Genomic DNA, 22,299 nt, shown 5'->3' with positions numbered 1-22,299 from the left:
TACTGCAAAATACTGCCAAGAGATTTTTATTTCAGTAAATATGTTCATAACTATTTTTTTTATTTTACAACTTATATCTCATTAAATCACGCTAAGCCCAATTAAATAACCAACTCCACTTAAGAAAAGGGGGTGTGTGTTCTTTGAGGAAGGTAATGTAAGGAAGGATGTCTCCCGTTCCAGCCTTTGTTACTTGTTATTTTATCATAACACAGGGTATGAGCTGCCAGCTCTAATTCAGCAGCAGAACTAACCAAACATACCCAGACCACATTTGTTCTCCACACCACATCTGCTCCCGTGGCTTCCATGGGCCTGTTCCAAAAGGTTCACAAAAGTTATGAAAACAGATGTGCACACTGCTGAAGGGCTGGGCCAAAAAACACCTCCAACTACATGACTTCCTCCTCAGAATAGATCCAGCTCGGAGGGTATCAGTGAACCTAAAGGAATTAGTCAAGCAGCAAAACTTGGATACACAAAACTGAGTCCACTAAAATGCACAAGAAAAACAGGGGAGGAAATATCACAGAAGTGCATACTAGAGACTTCTCAGCAGTGCGTTACACAGCACGGCTTCCAAAACCGTTGTGCAAAGTTTACCCCAGAATGTCAACAGCTGTACAAACAGAAAGTGGCTGTTTATTTAACTGTTTTTCCAGATTTGATCACCTGATATTTCCCATCAATGGACACTTTCACAGTAACCAATATAGAAGTAATCCATCTTCAGAAAGGTAATTCTTAGGAACTGAATCATCACAGACTGATTGTTATTTTAGTAGTAAGTATATTTCGTTAGAGTTAAGTGACTGTAAATAATTTATTACACATTTGTTAACAATTAACTACAATACTTATTCTTACCTGTGTGGGGGGACAAACAGTAGCTATTGTACTCTTCAAGACTTTTTTTTTTTTTTAAAGATTTTATTTATTTATTCGACAGAGATAGAGACAGCCAGCGAGTGAGGGAACACAAGCAGGGGGAGTGGGAGAGGAAGAAGCAGGCTCATAACGGAGGAGCCTGATGTGGGGCTCGATCCCAGAACGCCGGGATCACGCCCTGAGCCGAAGGCAGACGCTTAACCGCTGTGCCACCCAGGCGCCCCTCTTCAAGACTTTAAAGTGAAGATCTCAAAGTACTCTTTATTACAGAACAAAAAAAAAAATCTTAAAGGGTCAAAGTCTCTAAGTATTTGACAAGTATCTGAACAACAAAAGCACCATAATATCACATCACTTAAACTGAGTTATATATTGAAAGACTGTAACAAAGAAAATCTATGAGTCCTTTATTATTTATTATCCTGGGGGCACGTGGCTGGATCAGTCAGTAGAGCATGCAACTCTTGATCTTGGGATTGTGAGTTCAAGCCCCATGCTGGATGTAGAGATTACCTAAATTAATTTAATTTAAAAATAAATAAAATTACACAGCAATTTCAAGCAACAGCCAAATGTACCAATATTTAGAGCTGTCCATGCCCATCATCTCGGCTGTGGTTAACTGTGCAGTTAAACCTCAAAGCTAGTCATTGAGAGCCACAACAATCAGGGCCTTACCAGTTTCAGAACAGACATATGAAGCAAGCTGATAACTACAGATATAAACTGGAGAATACAGCAAATTTTTATTCACTAGGAATGAATAATGAAGTCTATCACTCAGATTATAAAACAGTTTAATGGAAAAAAGAGCTTTTATTACTGTTGGGTATAATAAAAGAAACCACAGAAAATGAAAATAGGAAATCTCAGAATTTATAGGACACAAATTCTCATCATAAATTAATTTAGCCTCTCTAAAAATCATCTTTACCCCTCCTGGCAACAAAAACTTCAGTATTTAGCACATTTTTAAATAAACTCCCTATTTTAAAGACCGCTATGAACATAAATACAAAAATGTGTAATACTTCTAAGCACAATAATATAACCCAGGTGATTTCAGTATTTACCCACTTGATAAGTAGTAATCAACATAAGTAGGTATTGAAAAATAATTCCTATAAACACATGGTGGCTTAAGTGAAATCAGATGAGGTTGGCTTCACAGACAACAGGAAAGGTGAGAGTCATTTTTCTTTTCCTTTTTCACGTGAGTGCAGTCTACGTGTAGAGAAAGAAGCAACCCTCTACCCTGCTTTCCGTTACAGTAATACAGAACATGACTGACAGAAGCAATTCGGAATTTATTTGCAGGCAGTTCTCTCTCCACTGTAATCTTCACGAGACTCCTCAGTTCTCTTACTATTAGGTTTGCATCTTCTCTTTTCTCTTTTCTTATTGAGTTAAGTTTATTTCCCATGATAAAAAAAAAAAAAAAACCTCCCCAGTTGTAAAGAGCTTTTATAAAAGCCGCAGATATTTCTTTTTCCAGTTCGCTTTTCCCTTGGTTCTGTGGTATCCAGCACCACATTTATAAAATTGGATTGGGAGTTTGCTTTCTTTTTTTAAATCTAAGAAACCATTGATCCGTGTTAAGATGATTAAGCCACACAATGGTATATAGTTTATCAGATTTTTTAAAAATACAAATCATATATACATATACAGCTTTGGTCCAGGCACATTAAGAAATCACCATTTCATGAAATGCAACTATTAAAAAGCTTCACTAATATTTAAAGCACTGATTGGGCTACATGTCTATTGTATTAGTTGCCTTATTCTGATATTACTGACATTAAATAATGTGTTCTATTAAATTAAAATGTTAACAGTTTTCCTCTATTATCTTTATTAACATTATTGTCTCATTTATTTTATAATAATCCTTATATTTCATGTATCTTATAGTAATCCTTTTTTTAAAAACATACCACTGACAGTTACTTAAGTCCCTAGAATTACTAGTAGTTAATGTCTTCTCCTTCATTATGTCATCATCTGGCCAAGAGCCAAGACAAGATACGTTCACTTAAATATAAAGCAAAAAATTTTTTAAGATTACATTTATTTGTCAGAGAGAAAGTGAGCACAAGCAGGGGGAGCAGCAGGCATAGGAAGAAACAGGCTCCCCACTGAGCAAGAAGCCCGATGCAGGACTCGATCCCAGGACCCTGGGATCATGACCTGAGCTGAAAGCAGATGCTTAACCAACTGAGCCACCCAGGCATCCCATAAAGCAAAATTTTGAAAGATGTCTAAACATGAAGAATTATAGATGAGTTGGAGGACTATACTAGTCCACTTATAAAATTCTTATAAACAGAATAAATATTGAGACTATCTGGATGACCCTTCAAAGCTTCAAATTCTCCAAAAGCAGAGACCTGATATTACCAATAGTAATTACAGAGTAGCTAAGAAAAACCACAAAGTAAAATTAGTCTAAAACAATTTTAAGTTTATAACATCAATCAATAAAAAAAAGAAACTGGGGCAAGTAAATATTTTACAAGGAAAAAAATCAATACTGAGTTATCCAAAAATAAATCCTAAAGTTTAGACATTAGCTATTTCCCCAATTTAGTCAAAACTGGCTTAATTAGAATTTTATCAACAAAAAAGAAATCACTGTTACCTAGTACTTCTTCATACCTGTGAGGCAATTAAAAGGTTTTTAGTGATGATCATAGGGTTTTATAGCATCCTAAAAGTGACTTCTAAATGACTTTTTTAATTCTAAGTATACTCAGACTTTAACTATTCTAATCTTTTAATGGGCCATCCACATGCCACATTTTTTTTTTTAAAGAGACAGAGTACTTGTGCTCGCGTGTGTGCACAAGCAGAGAGAAGGGGCAGAGGGAGAGGAAGAGAGAGAATCTCAAGCAGGCTCCATGTCCAGAGCAGAGCCGGACGCAGGGCTCGATCTGAAGACACTGAGACCATGACCTGAGCTGAAATCAAGAGTCCAGGCACCCCACCACAGAATATTTTTAAATCATGATACATTTCTGAATTTATTGGCCTGAAAAAAATGTTCATCACAAAGTGATAAATAAGCTAAAAATATTATATAGACTATAATCTAATTTTTTATTTTTTTCTCTAACTTTACATAAAATTAGGCCATGTATGTTAAGAGTGTGAGTCATTTTATCTTTGCCAAGTTCACACTTGGCATTATTATTGAGAGTTCCTATATACCCCAGACCAAGTTTCCCCTATTATTAATATCTTACATTCGTATGGTACAAATAACCCATTAAAATGGACAGTGAATCTTAATAGATACTTCTCCAATAACATACAAATGGCCAATAAGCATATGGGATGGTATTCAATATCATTAGTCATTAGAGAAGTGCAAACCAAGACCAAAATGACATACCATTATACACCAACTAGGGTGGCTATCATCGAAAAAACTGATCGTAACAAGTACTGGTGAGGATCTGGAGAAACTGGAACCCTCATACACTGCTGGTGGAATGTAAAACACTGCCACCATTGCGCAAAATAGTCCAAGAGTTCCTCAAAAAAGTTGGACACAGAATTACCACATGACCCAGCAATTCCACTCCTAGGTATATACCCAAGAGAACTGAAAAATGTTATGGGAAAACCTGTTCATAGAGGCATTATTCATAATAGCTAAAAAGTGAAAACAACACAAATGCCTATCAACTGAGAAATGGATACACAAAATGTGGCATATAATACAGTGGAATATTACTCAGCAATAAAAAGGAATGAAGTCCTGATACCTGATACAATATGGATGAATCCTGGAAACATGCTAAGTGGAAAAAGCCATCACAAAAGACCACACGTTGCATGGTTACACTAATAGCAAATGTCCAGGAGAGGCAAATCTATAGAGGCAGAAAGCAGATGAGCAGTTGCTTAGAGCTGAGAGAAATGGGGGAACAGGAAAGTCATACTTAATGGGTATGGGGTTTATTCTTGAGGTGATAAAAATATTCTAAAATTGATTGTGGTGCTGGCTGCACAACTCTATGAGTACACTAAAAATTACTGAATTGTACACTAACAGTGGGTAAATTTATAGCATGTAAATTATATCTCAACAAAGATATTTTAATGCCATCAGTATGAGAAATTTAACCTCCAGACACCCACCTCCACCCCAAGCAGCCCAACAACTACCCCTTCTTAACCACTATGCAAACTGGAGGTTTCTTGTCTGGAGGATGTGAATCTGAGCCAGAGGCTGCACACAGGGATACACAGAGAGGGTGTGGAGGCAAGGGGTACACAATACTGAAACCAGGGGAAAGTCTGTGTACTGAACAGTATGATATGCAGATTCTTCCTCCACGTCCTTCTTCCATGTTACAACCACCAAAGACAAAACCAGCAGAGCACTCTGCAGAATCTACAGAAATGCAGAGAGAAGACCTACAGATTATAACAGTCAAAGTTCCGCAATCATATATTTGCCATGATTCCTTATCATGCTACAGTAAGGCTTCCCTAAACCCCATCCTCATATTCAACTGTCTACTCCCCATTTCCACTCGGCTGTCTACCAGGCATGCCAATTTAACATACCTAGAGCAAACTCTTGACCTCTCCCAAATCGATGCCACTTGCATTCTTTGCCAGTTGAGTAAATGGCATTCACCTGTTTGCTCATGCCAAAATCTTTGGCATTACCTTTACTCCCTCCTTTTTCCTCACAAGCCAGATCCAATTGATCTGCAGATTCTATTGGTTCTACCATCCACAATACATACAAATCCAAACACCTCCCCTACACTATATCTCATCGAGGTAACTTTCATGTCTCCTAAATGGTCTCTTACAATCTATTCTCCAAAGAGTATAAAGAATGATGCTTTTAAAACAAAAAAGAGGAATCATGTCAGACCTCCACTCAAAACCTTCCAATGGTTTTCATCTCACTCAGACAAAAAGCCAAAGTTCTTACAATGAATTACAGAAGACCATCGAGACTGTAAAATCTGCCTACCGCTCTGTACATCCTACTAGCCTTTCCCTTTCAGTCATAATGCCCTACCTGCTATTCCTCAAACATTCCAAGCACACTCACATCTCACGGCCTTCCACCTAGAACACTCTTCCTCCAGATACCCACATGGCTGCCCCTTTCTTTCGTCAGGTCTCCATTCAAATGCCATCTTATCAAGTGAGCCTTCTGTGACCACTAACATAAAAAGGTAACAATCCTGTCTCGTCACTCATTACCTCCCCTAGTCTACTTTATTTTTTTTAAGATTTATTTATTTATTTGAGAGAGAGTGAAAGTTGGGGGGAGGGGCAAAGGGAGAGGGAGAGATTCTCAAGCAGACATGGCTGAGTGCAGAGCCCAACACAGGGCTCGATCTCACAACCCTGAGATCATGACCTGAGCCAAAACAGAGTCAAGCGCTCGATCGACTAAGCCACCCAGGCACCCAACCCTAGTCTGCTTTATTGCTCTCCATAGGGCTCATCATGCTTTGTTTCATTTAATGTGTGATTCTCCCTGACTAGAGTGTCACCTTCAAGAGGAAGAGACTTTGTTTTGTTCACTCTATGCCTCAAGCACCCAAACGTGCACCTAATACTCTCTATAAATACTTACTGAATAAACAAATGAATACAGTAGTCATAGGAACAGGATGCTATAAAAAATGGTACAAGAGAACAAGAGCCCTCAGAAATTAAAAATAAAAAGGAAAATATCCAATAAGAAGATTAGAAAGCAAAGTCAAGTAAATCTCCCAAGAAGCCACAACAAAAAGACAAAGAGAAAGAAAACAGAAAGGTAAAAGAAGTAAACCATCAATCCAGTCGATGTGACACTTGAATAAGAAAATCCTGAGAAAGAGAGAATAGCAAAAGCCCTCAGGGAAAAATTATGAAAAAATAATACAAAAGAATTCCTCAAAATGAAGGACATGAGTTTCCTAACTAAAACGGTCACCATGAATAAAAAAGATCTATACTAAGAAACATTGTTTATATTTGATGTTCTGTGATTGCAGAGTCAGTGGGAACTCTATATACAAATAACTTGGTGTTCTCACAAATATAAGGAAAAAAGAAAGCTACAGATGGAGAATCTGTAGATTAAAAGAGAATTAAGAGATATATCAACCCAAGTGCCTCAGTGGCTCAGTTGGTTGAGCAACAGACTCTCGGTTTCAGCTCTGGTCATGATCTTAGAGTCGTGATCTCAGGGTTGTGAGATCAAGTCCCGCATAGGGCTCTGAACTCAGTGTGGAGTCCGCTTGAGATTCTCTCTCCTTCTCTCTCTCCCTCTTCCTCTGTCCCTCTCCCCGCTCATGCACGCACATGCACTCTTGCTCTCAAATAAATAAAATGCTTAAAAGAGAGAGAGAGAAACATATCAACCAATTTTAATGTGTAACTGGAATTCTGAATCAAACTGCATTCTTACACACATTTATACCATTTGTGGAGCAATTTGAAAATTTGAATAAAGCCTGGATATTTAATTGTATTAAGTAATTACTGTTTATTTAGTTTTAATATTGATAATGTGACTCTAAATAAAGACCCCTCATTTTTAAGCAATTGTAATGAAATTTTTATAGTTAATATATGACTGGGATGCATTGCACTATAATATGGGAGGGGGGAGTGAGTGGGGGTATAAATGACAAAATATTGGCTATATATAGATCATTGTTGAAGCTGGTAATGGGTACATTAGATTCATTACACTATTCTGTTCATTTTTCTAAATATGTTTGTTTAAAGCTTTCCATTAAAAAAAAAATGTTTGAAAAAAACAGAGGACCAAGAAAACTTACAGAGATGACAAGACTGAGGGAGGAAAGGATCACCAATAAAGAAACACAAACCAGAATAACATCAGGCCTCTCAACAGCAACAGAAGAGACTGGGAACCAGGGAGGTAAGGCCTTCCACATCCTAAGAGAAAATGACTTTAACCCTAAAATTCTATATTCGGCCAAATTATATCTACTCCAATACTTTATTCATAAAAATCACACTCAGAAATGCAAGATCAGCTAAAACTTAGCTCTCATATACCCTTTCATTAGAAGCCACTAGACCACATACACCACTGGAGTAAAAAACACATGGGGACCTAGGAAAGAGAGGATCCAACAGAGGACATTGAAGTCCCAGGTGACAACTGAGCCATGAGCCAGAGGCCTCGAAGGGTGTGATAATTTTCTGAGGAAGACCACATAAATTTGCCCAGTGGAGCTCCCTGAAGGCTTTATCCATTTGCACTCTCACTGCCAAAACCCAAGAACTTTTAACATCACCTCACCGACACTGGGTGTTATCTTTTTCTTCAGTCTTAGTACCACGAACGAGTGTTATAGCCTTTCTTACATCATAGTGAGGTTAAGCATTTTTGTTTGTTTGTTGTCCATCTGAACATCTTTCACATCTTCTTCGATGTCCTTGGTAGATTTTTTTCATAAAAGTTTTCTCCTTTTCCTTACCAAATAGTGGGGGGAATTTAGATAGAGAGATATAGAGCTAGAAATAGATTTACCTTTTGCTATAAATATTTTTCCCATGTTTGTTTTTTAAGTGAAGAATTTACTTATATATGACTTTAATTTTTCCTAGTCAAGGCTATAGATCTATTGATTTTGTTCCTCTGCTTTTATGATTAATAAGTCATACTCTGCACTCAGCAAAAAACACTTAAATTTTTTTCTTCTTTATCAGTTTTTAATATTTTTACTCTTTTTAATCCAACTGGAACGTATTTACAATATGATGTAAGATGGGAATCTAATTTTATTTTGTCCCAAATAGTTAACCATGTTTCAACATGATTGAATAACCTTTCCTATCCTCACTGATTTAAAATGGTATCTTAATATACTAGATTTTATATATATTCTACAAGTCTACTACCGGCCTTTCAATTCTGTACCATTGAAAATCTGGTCTTAGAGTTACTGTACTTTCTAGCCACTCAACAATCTCTCTTCCCTTCTTTTGGTACCAGAAACCGAATTTTCTTTATAAAAATTTCCTTTGGGGGGGGGCTTTAATATTACTAGAACTGAGAGAGATTTATTTGGAGCAAACTACCTCTTTCAATGAAATATTTTCTCTTTGGGATTTGAATCCTAAATAAAGTTACAAAAGGAATGATACCAATTGTTATTGGTAAACAAAATGAAAATTATTGATACCAATTCATGCTAACTTCATCCATCATTTCTGTTCCCAAGGCCTCTGGAGATGCTCTGAGATTCATTTCTGAGCCTGATTCCCCAGCTTCCATCCTAACTCTGCAAATGGGATTCCCATATTCTTCCAATGGATTCCCCATTGAAATTCACCAAAGTTGGTTTCTGTTGCGTACGATCAAAAAACCACAACTGATACATTACTAAAGCTTTATAATCGGTATTAACTTCTGATATAGTAAGTCTCCGCTCATTACTCTTACCAAAATATTTTAGGGGTGCCTGGGTGGCTCAGTCGGTTAAGTGTTGAACTCTTGGTTTCGGCTCTGGTCATGATCTCAGGGTCGTGGGATGGAGCCCCATGTCAGATCCACACTCAGCGCAGAATCTGCTTGAGATACTCTCCTTCCCCCTTGGCACCTCCCCCTGCTTGGACTCTCTCTCTCTCTCTCCCTCAAATAAATAAAATCTTTTTAAAAATGTTTGAGAGGCTCTTGTGTAGTAGCTCTTTAATCTTTCACATGAATTTCTGAATCTTTATTCCCAAAATAATTCTACTGAGTTTTTTATTAGAACTGTTTTAACCCATAATATAATCTAGGAAGGATTCATATCTTTTTAGTGTTGAGTGTTCCCAAAATGTCTCACCATTTTCTCTGAAGACTCTCAGTTCAATTTTGTACTTTTTAATGTGTTTGTAGTTAATTATATTCCTATTCTTGTTACTGTGGTGAAGAAAATTTTTTACTGTTTTATTCTGATTATTGCTGGAATGTAAGAATGTAAATAAAATTGTTACATATTCTTTTCTTCCTGGCCTCCTTACTGAATATTCTTACTAGTGTCAATAATTTTAAAGTTGAGTTTCTTGACTATTCAAGTTATAAGTGTATCATCTGAAAATGATAAGAGTTATGCCTCCTTCTTTCCCACAACTTTATTTACTGCTGCTCTGCCATCACATACTTCTCTGGCTAAAATTTCCAGAATAATGTTAAATGACAGCAGTGAGTTTAACTGGAGTACCTCTAGGATTTTATCACTGAATTCTCTTTATAAATGTTTATTTACCTAATAGCAATTATAAATTAGTGTTTTTTTAAAGACTTTTATCTATTTATTTGCCAGAGAGAGAGCATGGGAGAGAGAGAGAGAGCACAAGCAGGCGGAGTGGCAGGCAGAGGGAGAAGCAGACTCTCCACGGAGCACAGAGCCCGATGCAGGGCTCGATCCCAGGACCTTAGGACCATGACCTGAGCCTAAGGCAGACACTTAACTGAGCCACCCAGGTGCCCCTATAAATTATGTTTAAAACAAAACTTCTTTACCTATTGAAATACTTAATTTCCCACAAACAAAAGGAAAGTTTAAAAAGAAGAATTCAATAGATTTCTCTCAAAGTTAAAGTGATCATCAGTATCATTCTCTCATGAAAATCGTAACTTTCATTTATAACTTGATGCTTCTTTCCCATCTAAAGCCTCACCTGAAATGTATTCCACAAAACCGTGCAGCTAGTACATGATCCAAACTACAAAATTTAATTATATTTAATATTATATAATATTATGATAATATTATAATTTAAATATTATTTAAAATTAAATATAGAATTTAATATTATGTGTACAAAATCCTTTCCTGTGTTGCTTCCTCAACCTTATCATGTAAACAATTACCCTCAAACTTTCCAAACATTCCATGAGAATTAACTGTTAAAAATGGATAGACTTTAAAAACTAGGGGCAAGATATAATTTACTCAAATACGAAGTTTTCAAAGAAACCAGATATTCAATATAAATAAAGGCTGAAAAAATCAGTTTTATATTTTATGGCAGAGTAAAACTTTCTCTGACCTTAGATTACTGACTGGACAACATGTAGATGTTTTAAGAGAATAAGACAATATACCTCGAATTCTTTTCTCAGACGTTCTTCTCGTTGAGTGCTAAATTCGAGTTCACTTGTTTGTCGCCGCAGAAGATCAGAGCAGTCCATATGTTCAGTTTCTAATTTTTCTACCTTCTTGTGCATATTTTGTACAGCGTTATCTTGCTCCTGGAAAATAATTCATTTTTGCATCAATAAAGTTTATAAGCCAACAATGACAAAAATGTATCTCATAGAAGACAGTGAGTAACTAAGCCTGTGCTTCAACCATAATAATAGCTTAATTTATACAATTAACTCTTGAACAATGTGAGGGTTAGGGACGCCCACCCATGAGCAGTCGAAAAATCTGTATGTAACTTTTGACTCCCCAAAATCTTAGCTACCAATAACCTACTGTTGACCGGAAGCCTTACGGATAATACAATCAATTAACCTGTATTTTTATATGTATTATGTACTGTATTCTTACAATACCTAAATTTTTCTTAATTTTTTTCAGTATTTCTAGGTTACACGATTCATCTCCAAGTTTTTTCAGATTGCCCAAAATCTCCCCCAAAATTTTCCTACATATTTATTGAAAAAAATCCACATGTAAGTGGACCCATTCAGTTCAAACCCATGTCATTCAAGGATCTTACAGACACCTGCCCTCATAGGCAAGAGAGGCCTAGATATTCCAGCAATTTTCAGAATATACACGTGTTCAAAAAGCACTATAGGAGTTTTACAATTTTGGGGCGCCTGACTGGCTTGGTCGGTACAGCATGAAACTCTTGATCTCAGGGTCATGAGTTTAAGCCCCAGGTTGGGTGTAGAGATTACTTAAAAATAAAATAAAATAAAAAGAATTATGGGAGTTTTATAATTTTAAAGCTCTGATTAATACACGTTACGGTTGAAAATGTATACAGCTTACTATGTTATGCTAGTTCAACTGACCTCTAAGGGTATTTACATAATGCTGTAGTCTAACTTCCATATATAATGTTTTCCCCCTCATTAAAATTTTAAAATATTTTGTAATACAAATGTACACTGCTCCTTTGTGTGAGGAGAAGGGATTAGCTTGAATGCCTAATAATGGCCTGTGAGAGATTTTACGTGAGCTCTTGGTACTTGATGGTGATAGCTCTTAAAGTTGTATCCACTAGATGGCTGTGTTTCATTTCCTTCAGTTTTCAAGTTTTCAAGTCTTTGCTGTATTATTGAAAGAAAAATAACACCAAGTAGTCTTCTGCTAAAATCTCTCAATCTCCTTTTCCAATTAAACTCAGAAATCAGAGTTGAATGTTATAGAAAGTTCTAACGTGAAGTTAACACACATATCCAAGTATCTTCCACAGGAAAGTGTCTACATTCTCACGCAGGCTCCTTTCCCACCTTCCTTCACCAGCACACTCTTATTCACGGACATACACAAGCACAGGGATCCAAAATGGTTCCAAGTATTGCCAGCCACTCAAAAGGTGTATGAGAGTATGACTGAGAATGTCACAAGCACCAAATACAATTCTCTAGAAAAGACTCTAACTTGGGAAGCACCCGGCAGAACTGTCCACAGTCAAAGGATAAAGAACAAAACGTCATGTAATTCGTTCTCTCCACACCCCCTCACCCATGAGATTACCACTCTGTAGCTGACTACACACGAATTCTTAAGAATGATTGTCTTCAAGTAACGGAAGCGTCTTAATATACAGAAGTTCACCTACTCACACGTTTTCAATCCTTAAACTAGCACAGATAAGGGCAAAGCTGGGCACCAGAGCAAAAGTGCGCCAGCAAGCCTGCAATCAGCAGACAGCACTCGCAGTTCTCTAAAGGCAATGTGGATTCAAGAATAAACGGTTTTATGAATAGCCACGTCATCTAAGTTCACCGTAACAGTACCTTCATATACGAAAGTACTCTTAAGAGCATTAAGCACTATATAAGATACTATTTTTATTCTGTATGATATGTCCCCCTCCTTCAAGCACTCAATAGTGCCGGCGTCAATTCAAATTCACTGTTAAGTTATATGCCCTCCTGGGGTGCCTGGGCTAAGTGTCTACCTTCAGCTCAGGTCATGGTCCCAGGGTCCTGGGATCGAGTCCCACATCGGGCTCCCCGCTCTGTGGGGAGTCTGCTTCTCCCTCTGCCCTTCACCCCTCTCATGGGAGCTCTCTCTGTCTTTCTCTATCAAAGAAATAAAAATAAATAAAATCTTTAAAAAAAGAGAGAGAGAAAATACACCTTCAAAATATATTAAGAGAACAGAAGCGATTTCAGAATGGCAAAGTAAAGACCGCCAAAAATTCTTTCCTCCATAAAAGCAGCAAGAACACTGTCAAAAAATTTCAAAATCAAATTTTTCATAACTGGAAATTAACCAAAGGCTTGCAATAATCTTGTCAATAAGCACTTATTCTAAGAAAATCAGCTGAATCTCTGTAAGAATGGTGAGCTTTGTCGCATTTTAATTTGCCCTAAATCCATGCCCCTCTCCACCAGCTCCTGATAGCCTTGAAAATCAATATTCTCAATACAATAGCCAAGACATGACAACAACCTAAGTGTCCACCAATGGATGAATGGATAAACAAAATGTGATACACACACACATACACACACATATACATAATGGAATATTATTCAGCCATTAAAAAGAAGGAAATCCTGCCATTTGCAACAACATTGCTGCACCCTGAAGGCATTATGCTAAGTGAAATAAATCAGACCGGGAAAGGCAAATACTGTATAATCTCACTTATATGTGGAATCAAAAGAAACCAAACTCACAGAAACAGATCAGAATGGTGACTGCCAGAGGTGGAGGGTGGGGAATGGGAGAAATAAGTGAAGATAGTCAAAAGTTATAAGATAGTAAGTCCCGAGGATGTTAATTAAGTACAGCATGGTGACTTTAGTTAACGGTACTGTATTGTATACTTGAAACTTGTTAAGGGAATAAATCTTATAAGTTCTCATCTCAAGAAAAAAAAATTGCAACTATGTGACAAGAGTCACTATAAAAAAAAAAAAGCATAGTCAAAGAACAAACAAGAGCTCTTAAAAATTAATAACCCAAAAGAAGAAATGAAAATTCAGCAGAAAAGTTACAACATAAAATTGAAGAAATCTCCCAGGAAATAGAACAAAAATATAAAAGGATGGAAAAACAGAAGAAATCAATGATGTCAACTTTATGCCAAACTGACCTTAAAATCCAATCCAATTCCAATCAAAATTTCACCAAGCTTTCTTGGTGAAATATTACAAACTAAACCTCAAACTCGTAAGGGAGATTAAAAGACTAAGAATAGGGGCACCTGGGTGGCACAGCGGTTAAGCGCCTGCCTTCGGCTCAGGGCGTGATCCCGGCGTTATGGGATCGAGCCCCACATCAGGCTCTTCCGCTATGAGCCTGCTTCTTCCTCTCCCACTCCCCCTGCTTGTGTTCCCTCTCTCGCTGGCTGTCTCTATCTCTGTCAAATAAATAAATAAAATCTTTAAAATAAATAAATAAATAAATAAATGGCTAAGAATAACTCTCCTCCCCCACAAAAAATATTAAGAATCAGGAGGGGAACTTGCCCTACCAGATATCAAGACTTACTCTAAAGCCATAGTAAATAAAATAATTCAGTATTGATTCATAAATAGACAAGCATGTAAGTAAAACAGAACACAGCACTCAGGAACCAAACCTTAGACAGAAAGGACCTCGGCAGATGACAGAGACTACACTATAAGTCGGTGAGTGGTGACAAAAGACAATAACTGGTAGAGAGGCATTTGGTATCCTTTTGAAAAAAATAATAAAATTAGATCTTCTCACGCTATGTATAAAAAAATACATATTCTCTTTATGACTTTAGATTATTGAAGACATAAAAAGCACTATTAATAAAGAAAAGGACTGGTAAATTCAACTACACTAATATTTAAAACTGTGTATCAAATACAATATAATTGTCTCCATGTTTACCCTGGGGATATAATTAGCCAAGGATTAGAAACCAAATAGATTAAAAGCTCCTATAAATCAATAAAAATATACAAAAAATCCAAAAGGAAAAAGAGGAAAATTATAAGCTGGCAGTTCACAAAAGAAGAAACATGAATGGCCAATAAATATAACATGCTCAATGTCAGAGAAAGAGAAACTTAAGCAAGAATGAAATACAGTATCACACACATCCTACTGCAAAAGAAACTACATCTGAAAATACCAAGTAGTCAAGAGACTGTAAGGGAAGAGGTACAACCATGTGGGAGAACAATTTGGCACATATTTTACCTCCAAGTAATTGCATATACAAAAACTACATACCCACATAAACAAAAATATTTGATAGGTATGTAGGTTGGGAAGAATTTAAACCTCAATCAATCCAGTAATAGAAATTAATTGTGAGATATGCATAGGATAAACTACTATACACCAGTTAAATTGAATGAACCAGAGCCAGTTTATTAATTTGGATAAATCTCAAAAACACAAGTGAGAAAGACAAGTTGGAAAAGGATTCATACTTTATGATACTCTATGTATATTTTTAAAACACAAAAAATACCAAAATAATATGATACATTGTCAATGTTTACAGATAGAAAATTAAACACCAACTTCAGAATAATGGTTATCTTTTGTGAGGAGGGTGATGGTGGGATGATGAAGTAATTCAGAATAGTCAGTCTTAAATAATGTAACAATTTATTGCTTGTCTGTTTTTAATTCTGAAAAAATACAACAAGCACATGACATCGATAGTAAATATTAGTATATTAATGGTATTGTATGTTACGCTGCATACTGGTTATATTAACCTCTGTTATTTTTTGTATGTTTAAATTCATTTTAAGTTTATGGTTTTATCAACACAATCCAAGTCTGGAGTGCATTATAACAGACAAGAAAATTCCAAAAGAGCCATAAAACAGTTCATGCAGTTATATATCAAGATTAATTTCTCTTCTTGCAAATAAAGTTTTAACAATTTTGTCACAGATTTTATTTTCTAATAAAGCAAAAAGCTACCGGGATCCTTACAGTGAAAAAGTTAAGTGTGGCCTGTGTGGGCTGTGTGCGTAACAAAATCATATTAAGGACAATGGAAATTGAAGGATTTTTTCTTTTGTCCACTAGAGGGAGGTGTTGAACTAAAATATTTTAAAAAGAAGCTTCTTTCTGAACTGACATTTACCGTCACAGGAAACCACATTGTGCTACTAGAAAATAAACTTGCCTTCTGTCCACATATTTCAGAAACACAGCCCAAAAACCATAATTTTTTATATATACTCATATAAACAACATTTCTCAGCTCCAAAATATGGTTTTAAGTCCTAAGAATTATAAAAGTATAATTAGAAACATATCAGAGCTAAGGTACTCCTCCTTCCTGCCTTATGAAATATATCAATTTAGCTAGTTACCACCTCATCCTAGTACATGCTTATATCCTGAAATCCCCAAAGCCAGCACAGTTCTACAGTCAGAAATGTATTTGCAGGTACTACTTTGTGTAATACCGATCATCATAATAAACCCATGAGCTTGCACACCAAGCAGTGATACTTTTCGGCATTTACGCAATTCAATCACTCGTCCAACAGCTCAAAGATATGGCCAGGAATGTTAGTGAATCATTTTTTCCTTTTTTCTCTTTTTTCTTTTTTTCTTCATAAAAGTAAGCTCAGGGTGCCTGGGTGGCTCAGTTGGTTGCGCGTCTGCCTTTGGCTCAGGTTATGATCCTGGGGTCCTGGGATTGAGTCCTGGTCAGGCTTCCTGCCCAGTGGGGAATCTGCTTCTCCCTCTCCCTCTGCTCTTCCCTCTGCTACCTGCTCCTGCTTGCTCTCTCTCACCCTCTCTGTGTCTCTCTCAAATAAATAAAATCTTTTTAAAAATTTTTTGATAAAATAAGCTCTATGCCCAACATGGGGCTTGAACTCACAACCCCAAGATCAAGCGTCACATGCTCTATGGACTGAGCCAGTCAAGCACCCCAAATCTTGATTAGAGCAAAAGATTTTTGAAGGAAATAAAATGTCTTTCAATAAGGGATTCCTTAATAAATATTGGGAACGTCCACATGGCAGAAAACCATGCAACCACTACAAGAATAATATAAAGGTATCAAAAGATGGCCACCGAACATACCAAGGAATAGGATTCCGTTTATGTAATACAGTGATAAGTGTTTATATCTCCTTAGATAATGAGTGGGATTGAAGGGGGAGTCATAGGACCTTCACTTTGGCTTTTAAATTTCCCTAAATGAGGGCATTTTGTAGAATGAGCACAATATATAGTAATTTTATAAGTTGAATATAAAGCTATTTCCTGTTTGGAAACAACAGGCAGGACCAGTGTGGGAGTCACTGTCCATGCTGTTCACTTACACAGGGCACCAGTGGGCAGTTTCCTAGGAAACTGCAAAGAAATGCTCCTTGCCGCTCTAGACCATTTCAGGCAAACTGAAATACTTCCTTTCCCAGGAGCTTCCTCCAAGCTGTCCCTAGATCACAACTGTGCCTACAGGATCAGTCTTTCACACGTTGCCCTCCACTCCCTAATATCCCCCACCTACTGATGCCTAAGCCTGCCCTGGTACCTTCTTCACTGCTTCCCCACTCTCCCTCCTCTTTAGTATATGGTGTTATTTTCAATCTACATTCCTCATGCATTTTGCCATTACAGACTCTCCCATCCCTTAATCACTGGACACTTAAACTGAATCTAGTCAATGAAGGAGGAAAGGATCATTTTATTCCCTGGTTGAGTTCTAGAATTTGGGAAACAAGATATATACAAAAAAAATACATTTTCTAAATGCTTTCAATCCTACTGATAAATTATACATTGAAGGGGCACCTGGGTGGCTCAGTTGGTTAAGGTCATGATGCTAGGGTCCTGCGATCAAGCACCCCATGTGGGGCTCCCTGCTCAGTGGGGAACCTCCTTCTCCTTCTCCCTCGACCCCTCCCCCCACTCATGCTCCCACTCTCTGTGTCAAATGAATAAAATCTTAAAAAAAAAAAAAAGCATCCTCAAAATTCCCCTTGCTAGAGCAGGAATGAAGAAAAAATAAATAAAAACACAACAAACGGCCACTTTTAAATTTAAAATGTTAATATATAGAGAAAAAAATAAAAAATAAGACTTTCAAAATCAAAATAAATACTTTGTTTTTAAATTAAATTAGCTTTGATTTGTTTTGGGGGTTTTTTGGCTTTGATTTGTTTTGAAATTTCAAATAATGCTGAAGAAAGACATGGAGTTTTTATGTTTATCAAAAGAGGACATGCATTTAAAAAAATGAGAAACACTTTTTTAAAGTGAGGTAACTGCACTAGAGTTCCCATTAATATTCCAGAGAAGTACACCTCTATTTAGCGTTTCAATTACTAGGAAAGAAAAGAGACATGGCATAAAATTAAGATTTTTTTTTTATAGTGGGACTGAATTCTAAAGCCCAGATGAAAGAAATACTACACCTGCTTTGTCTGTTAAAGATGGGGTTTCACTTAGAAGGGTTTTTTTTAACTTATTTTAAAAACTGAATTCCCTTAGAGAGTTACACAAAGAGAACACTATACCATACTAACATCTAATTATAGGATGGAAACCTAACCCCATCAACAGCCAATAGAGAAGAGAATTTCAATCTATCCCTCGAGCTGTTTTTAAAAAAAAGGACTTTTAAAAATATGAATAGTTTCTTAAACTTGCTTTAAAAAGGAAAAACAGTTTTCTTTTGTTAATGTTAAAAGGACAAGAAATTGAGAGACTGAGTTCTGAACATTTCAGTTACAAAATACAATAAAACTTATCTTACACTAATATTACACTGTGTGTTAACTAATTAGAATTTACATAAAAACTTTTAAAAAAATCTTACAAAAGGTGGTAGTAACTAAGGCGTGTATTCCCTATTCTTTCCCGTACATAATAATTAAAGCTTGACACTGGGGTGCCTGGCTGGCTTGGTTAGGGGAGCATGAGACTCTATCTCAGGTTATGAGTTTGAGCCCCATATTGGGTGTAGAGAATACTTTTAAAAAATTATAAAATCTTAAAAAAAAAGACTGATACATTATTCTTTTAATACTTCATAATATAAAGTCTGTCATAACTACATACATTTCATCTAAGGCTTATAGGATTGACCAAGAAACTGCATCTAAAATCACATCATGCACACGTTTAAATATAAAGCCTTCTGAATCATGTTTTACAAGTTTTGGGCTTCTGACTATTGGCACTGGAGATTTCTGAGTGTTCAGAAATGAAGAGGTTATTTTCATTTACTTATGTTTACTTATTTGTTTCAGGTAGCCTTTAAGACAATTATCAACAACAGTTCAAATGTCATCTGCTCTGTGGTGGTTTCCCCAATGTCCTAGGCAGTTAATCAATTTCTCTTTCATGATCCCATAGCATTTTGTTCAAATTTTTATTATATTCCAATATATTTCTTTCTTTACATGTCTCTCTATTTTAAGATCTTCAAGGACAGAAATCATATCTTAATCAATTTTGTATCCTCAGTACCCATAGCAGAAACTCAGTATGTAAGGGAAGGAGGGAAGGGGGGAAGGAGGGAAGGAGGGAGGGAAGGAAGGAAGGAAGGAAGGAAGGAAGGAAGGAAGGCAGATTACTAACAGACTCTAAGAATACCAAGAGGTCTAAAGAATGATTGTAATGTCTTTCCAGATTCCACAGATGGAATGAATGGTAAGAAAAGCATCGTGCAAGTCCAAGACCAAAGGTCTGGGAAAGCTATAGATCTGTTGGTATTTTGAATACTTACATAAACAACAAATTCAGTATTTCCACAGTTTACTGACAGTTTTCACTCTTAAAGAAATAAGGTGGCTCTTATTCTCTGCGTGTTTTTGGCTGCCTTTGTCTTGCAGAGTTGTTTCTAACATAAAACTACTCCAAAATTTATTTTTGATGGATATTTTTCATTCTGTAAAGAATGTGTATCTTGGATGTCTACAAAGACTATATTTCAGTTTGTCGTTTTGTACAGAGAAAATGTCTTATCTCAAAATAAGTAATAGAAGAAATTATGGAAATTTAAATTTTAAGTTAGCTGGTCAGTGAATTAACAGTTTGAATTTCTCTTATCTCTCTTTCAAAATAATTTACATATAACCTCCTGAAAAAAATGCCACAGTACACCAAAGTGAGACTCTGGTGACGGGTAGTCTTTTCCCACATTAATTACTCAGCCTATGATCTGAGTAAATCATAAATCTCCATCTGCTCATCTACAATGGGGGTTGGATAGAATGAGTTATTTTCCAACCAGACTATTTGAAGCCTTGGGGAGTCTGTGTGTTGGGGAAAAGCAGTAAATAGAACAGGATTAAGAATCTGCTCTTCTTAAGCGAGGAAATAATAAAACAAGACAAAATCAGAGAGGGAGACAAACTATAAGGGACTCTTAATCATAGGAAACGAACTGAGGGTTGAGGGAGGGGAGGAGGTGGGGGATGGGGTAACTGGGTGATGGGCTTTAAGGAGAGCACGTGATGTGATGAGCACTGGGTGTTACATAAGACTGATGAATCACTACCTCTACCTCTGAAACTAATAATACATCGTATGTTAATTAATTCAATTTAAATTAAAAAAATTTTTAAGTTTGCTTTTCTTAAAAAAGGAGTTGAAAAAATCATTATGCTATATTAATTTATAAGCATCCTTTAATATCTAAAATCCAATCATTCTATTTCTTTATGCTATTAAAGACTGTGAACAGTCTCATATTTTAAACTGGAAAAATAAAATACCAAAGGTACACGTCTCAAAAATCATATAATTTATGCTACAGAAGTCACCCAACTCTAATTCTGATTGTGTCTGCTTATAACGTTTGCCCATATTGTCATGTAACCACAAATGAAACGTGGCCTTCCAGAGATCAAAGATTAGGAATCATTTCTGTATTGAGTAAGCTACCCAATTATTGCACTAATGTAATTTTTAATATCATAAGCATTAAAAAGACATATTTAAGAAACTGAATTATTATTTTTAAAATACCTGTACTATAAACTGTAACTCTCTTCTTTCTGCTTCCCATTGTTCTGCTTGTAATCTAAACTCCTCCAGGGCTGTCTCCCTGATATGAGACTCCATCTCATTCTTCTCCTGCTGATGTTTTTCCAACGCTTCCTTTATACGAATAAAATCTTGCTTTACTATTAGATCAATGAAAGTCATCTTTCTTCCTTCATCCCCAATTCAAGTGTACAAAGGGCTCTCCTTACCTACAGATGGCTAAAACTCATTATAATTTGTTAAAATCATTAATAGAACTATATTATATTTTGATCATCAGAATGTAGATTATATGTAATCTATATGTAAATCTATATGTAAAGTAAACAATATGTAAAGTTCTAATTACCTATGAACAAACTGTTTGGATTATCCCTGGTAATTTACATATAAAACTCACAGAGTACACTGTATTTACCAAACGTGATAAGAAAGGAATTTCATGCAACAAATCAGGATAAGGAAACGCTAGAATGTTAAACATTTAAAAAGTCAAAAATTTTTTAAGGTTTGGACGGTGACTAATTTCTTGTTCTACAGATAATACTTGCAAAGGCTTTTCTTCTTGGGTTTTCCTAGTTGTACTACATTTGTAAGCTCTAACTTGGTTCAAACTCTTAGGAATATAAAATGCAGGTTCCCCAAGAAGCCCCATTTAAAACTGAGTTCCCATTAACACAAGGAGAAAGATTGTGTGGTTGATATGAGAAGGAGGGAAAGCCTTCTGTGTCCATATAAACAGTAGCAGGGATCTGCATAGTAAAGATCACCCTTGTAAAGATCACCCTTATAACTTACACTAACGGAAAGTCATTACGAAGGGCCTTGAGCCTTTTCCCCTGTTCAGGCTAAATAGTGTGACGCCTATTCAACCCCATATTCCCCCAGATCAGCTCAAAGCCAGTGGCATAAAAACAAGGAGAGTTCTATCAATTACCTGAGCCAGATCACAGAAAGATCTTAAAACTTGAGGCGCAGGCTGACTGACTGACTATAAGGAACACTGCTGCCATTATGCTTCTTCCCCGGTAGCTCTAGACATTCTACGTGGGGAAGGTGATACACAGCCCCCCAGGAGATTGGAGCGCCTGTAGCCACCTAAACTCCCCCCATTCGGATGGCGGAGCCCTTGCACACGCCAGGCACTGTTCGAGGATCTGGGAACATAACACTAAAGGAAGAGACAAACTGTGTCTGAAATGGAAGAAATCAAAAGATCTGCTGACAAAGCCATGGAACCTTGTACTGAAACTTTTACATCAAGTAAATG

At 36.4% G+C, this 22,299-nt stretch overlaps 1 protein-coding gene across 3 annotated transcripts in view; it reads right to left on the bottom strand.

Annotated features, from left to right (window-relative positions):
• The window catches only part of CCDC171 (coiled-coil domain containing 171), a 300,691-nt gene that overhangs the window by 247,596 nt on the left and 30,796 nt on the right, over positions 1-22,299 (bottom strand). For 2 of the 3 annotated variants that reach the window (XM_057313447.1, XM_026506501.4), the window contains 2 exons: positions 21,012-21,143; positions 10,985-11,131 (listed from right to left, as the gene is read on the bottom strand). In XM_057313447.1, coding sequence (XP_057169430.1) covers positions 10,985-11,131; positions 21,012-21,143 — 279 coding nt within the window. The remainder of the gene's footprint in view (positions 1-10,984; positions 11,132-21,011; positions 21,144-22,299) is intronic. The other variant, XM_048223031.2, reaches the window with a different exon arrangement.

This window comes from Ursus arctos, unplaced genomic scaffold (assembly GCF_023065955.2).
Source record: "Ursus arctos isolate Adak ecotype North America unplaced genomic scaffold, UrsArc2.0 scaffold_18, whole genome shotgun sequence".
NCBI classification, from domain to species: Eukaryota; Metazoa; Chordata; class Mammalia; order Carnivora; family Ursidae; genus Ursus; species Ursus arctos.
The sequence above is the reverse complement of the archived record's forward strand: the minus strand, read 5'-3'. Positions and strand labels throughout refer to the sequence as shown.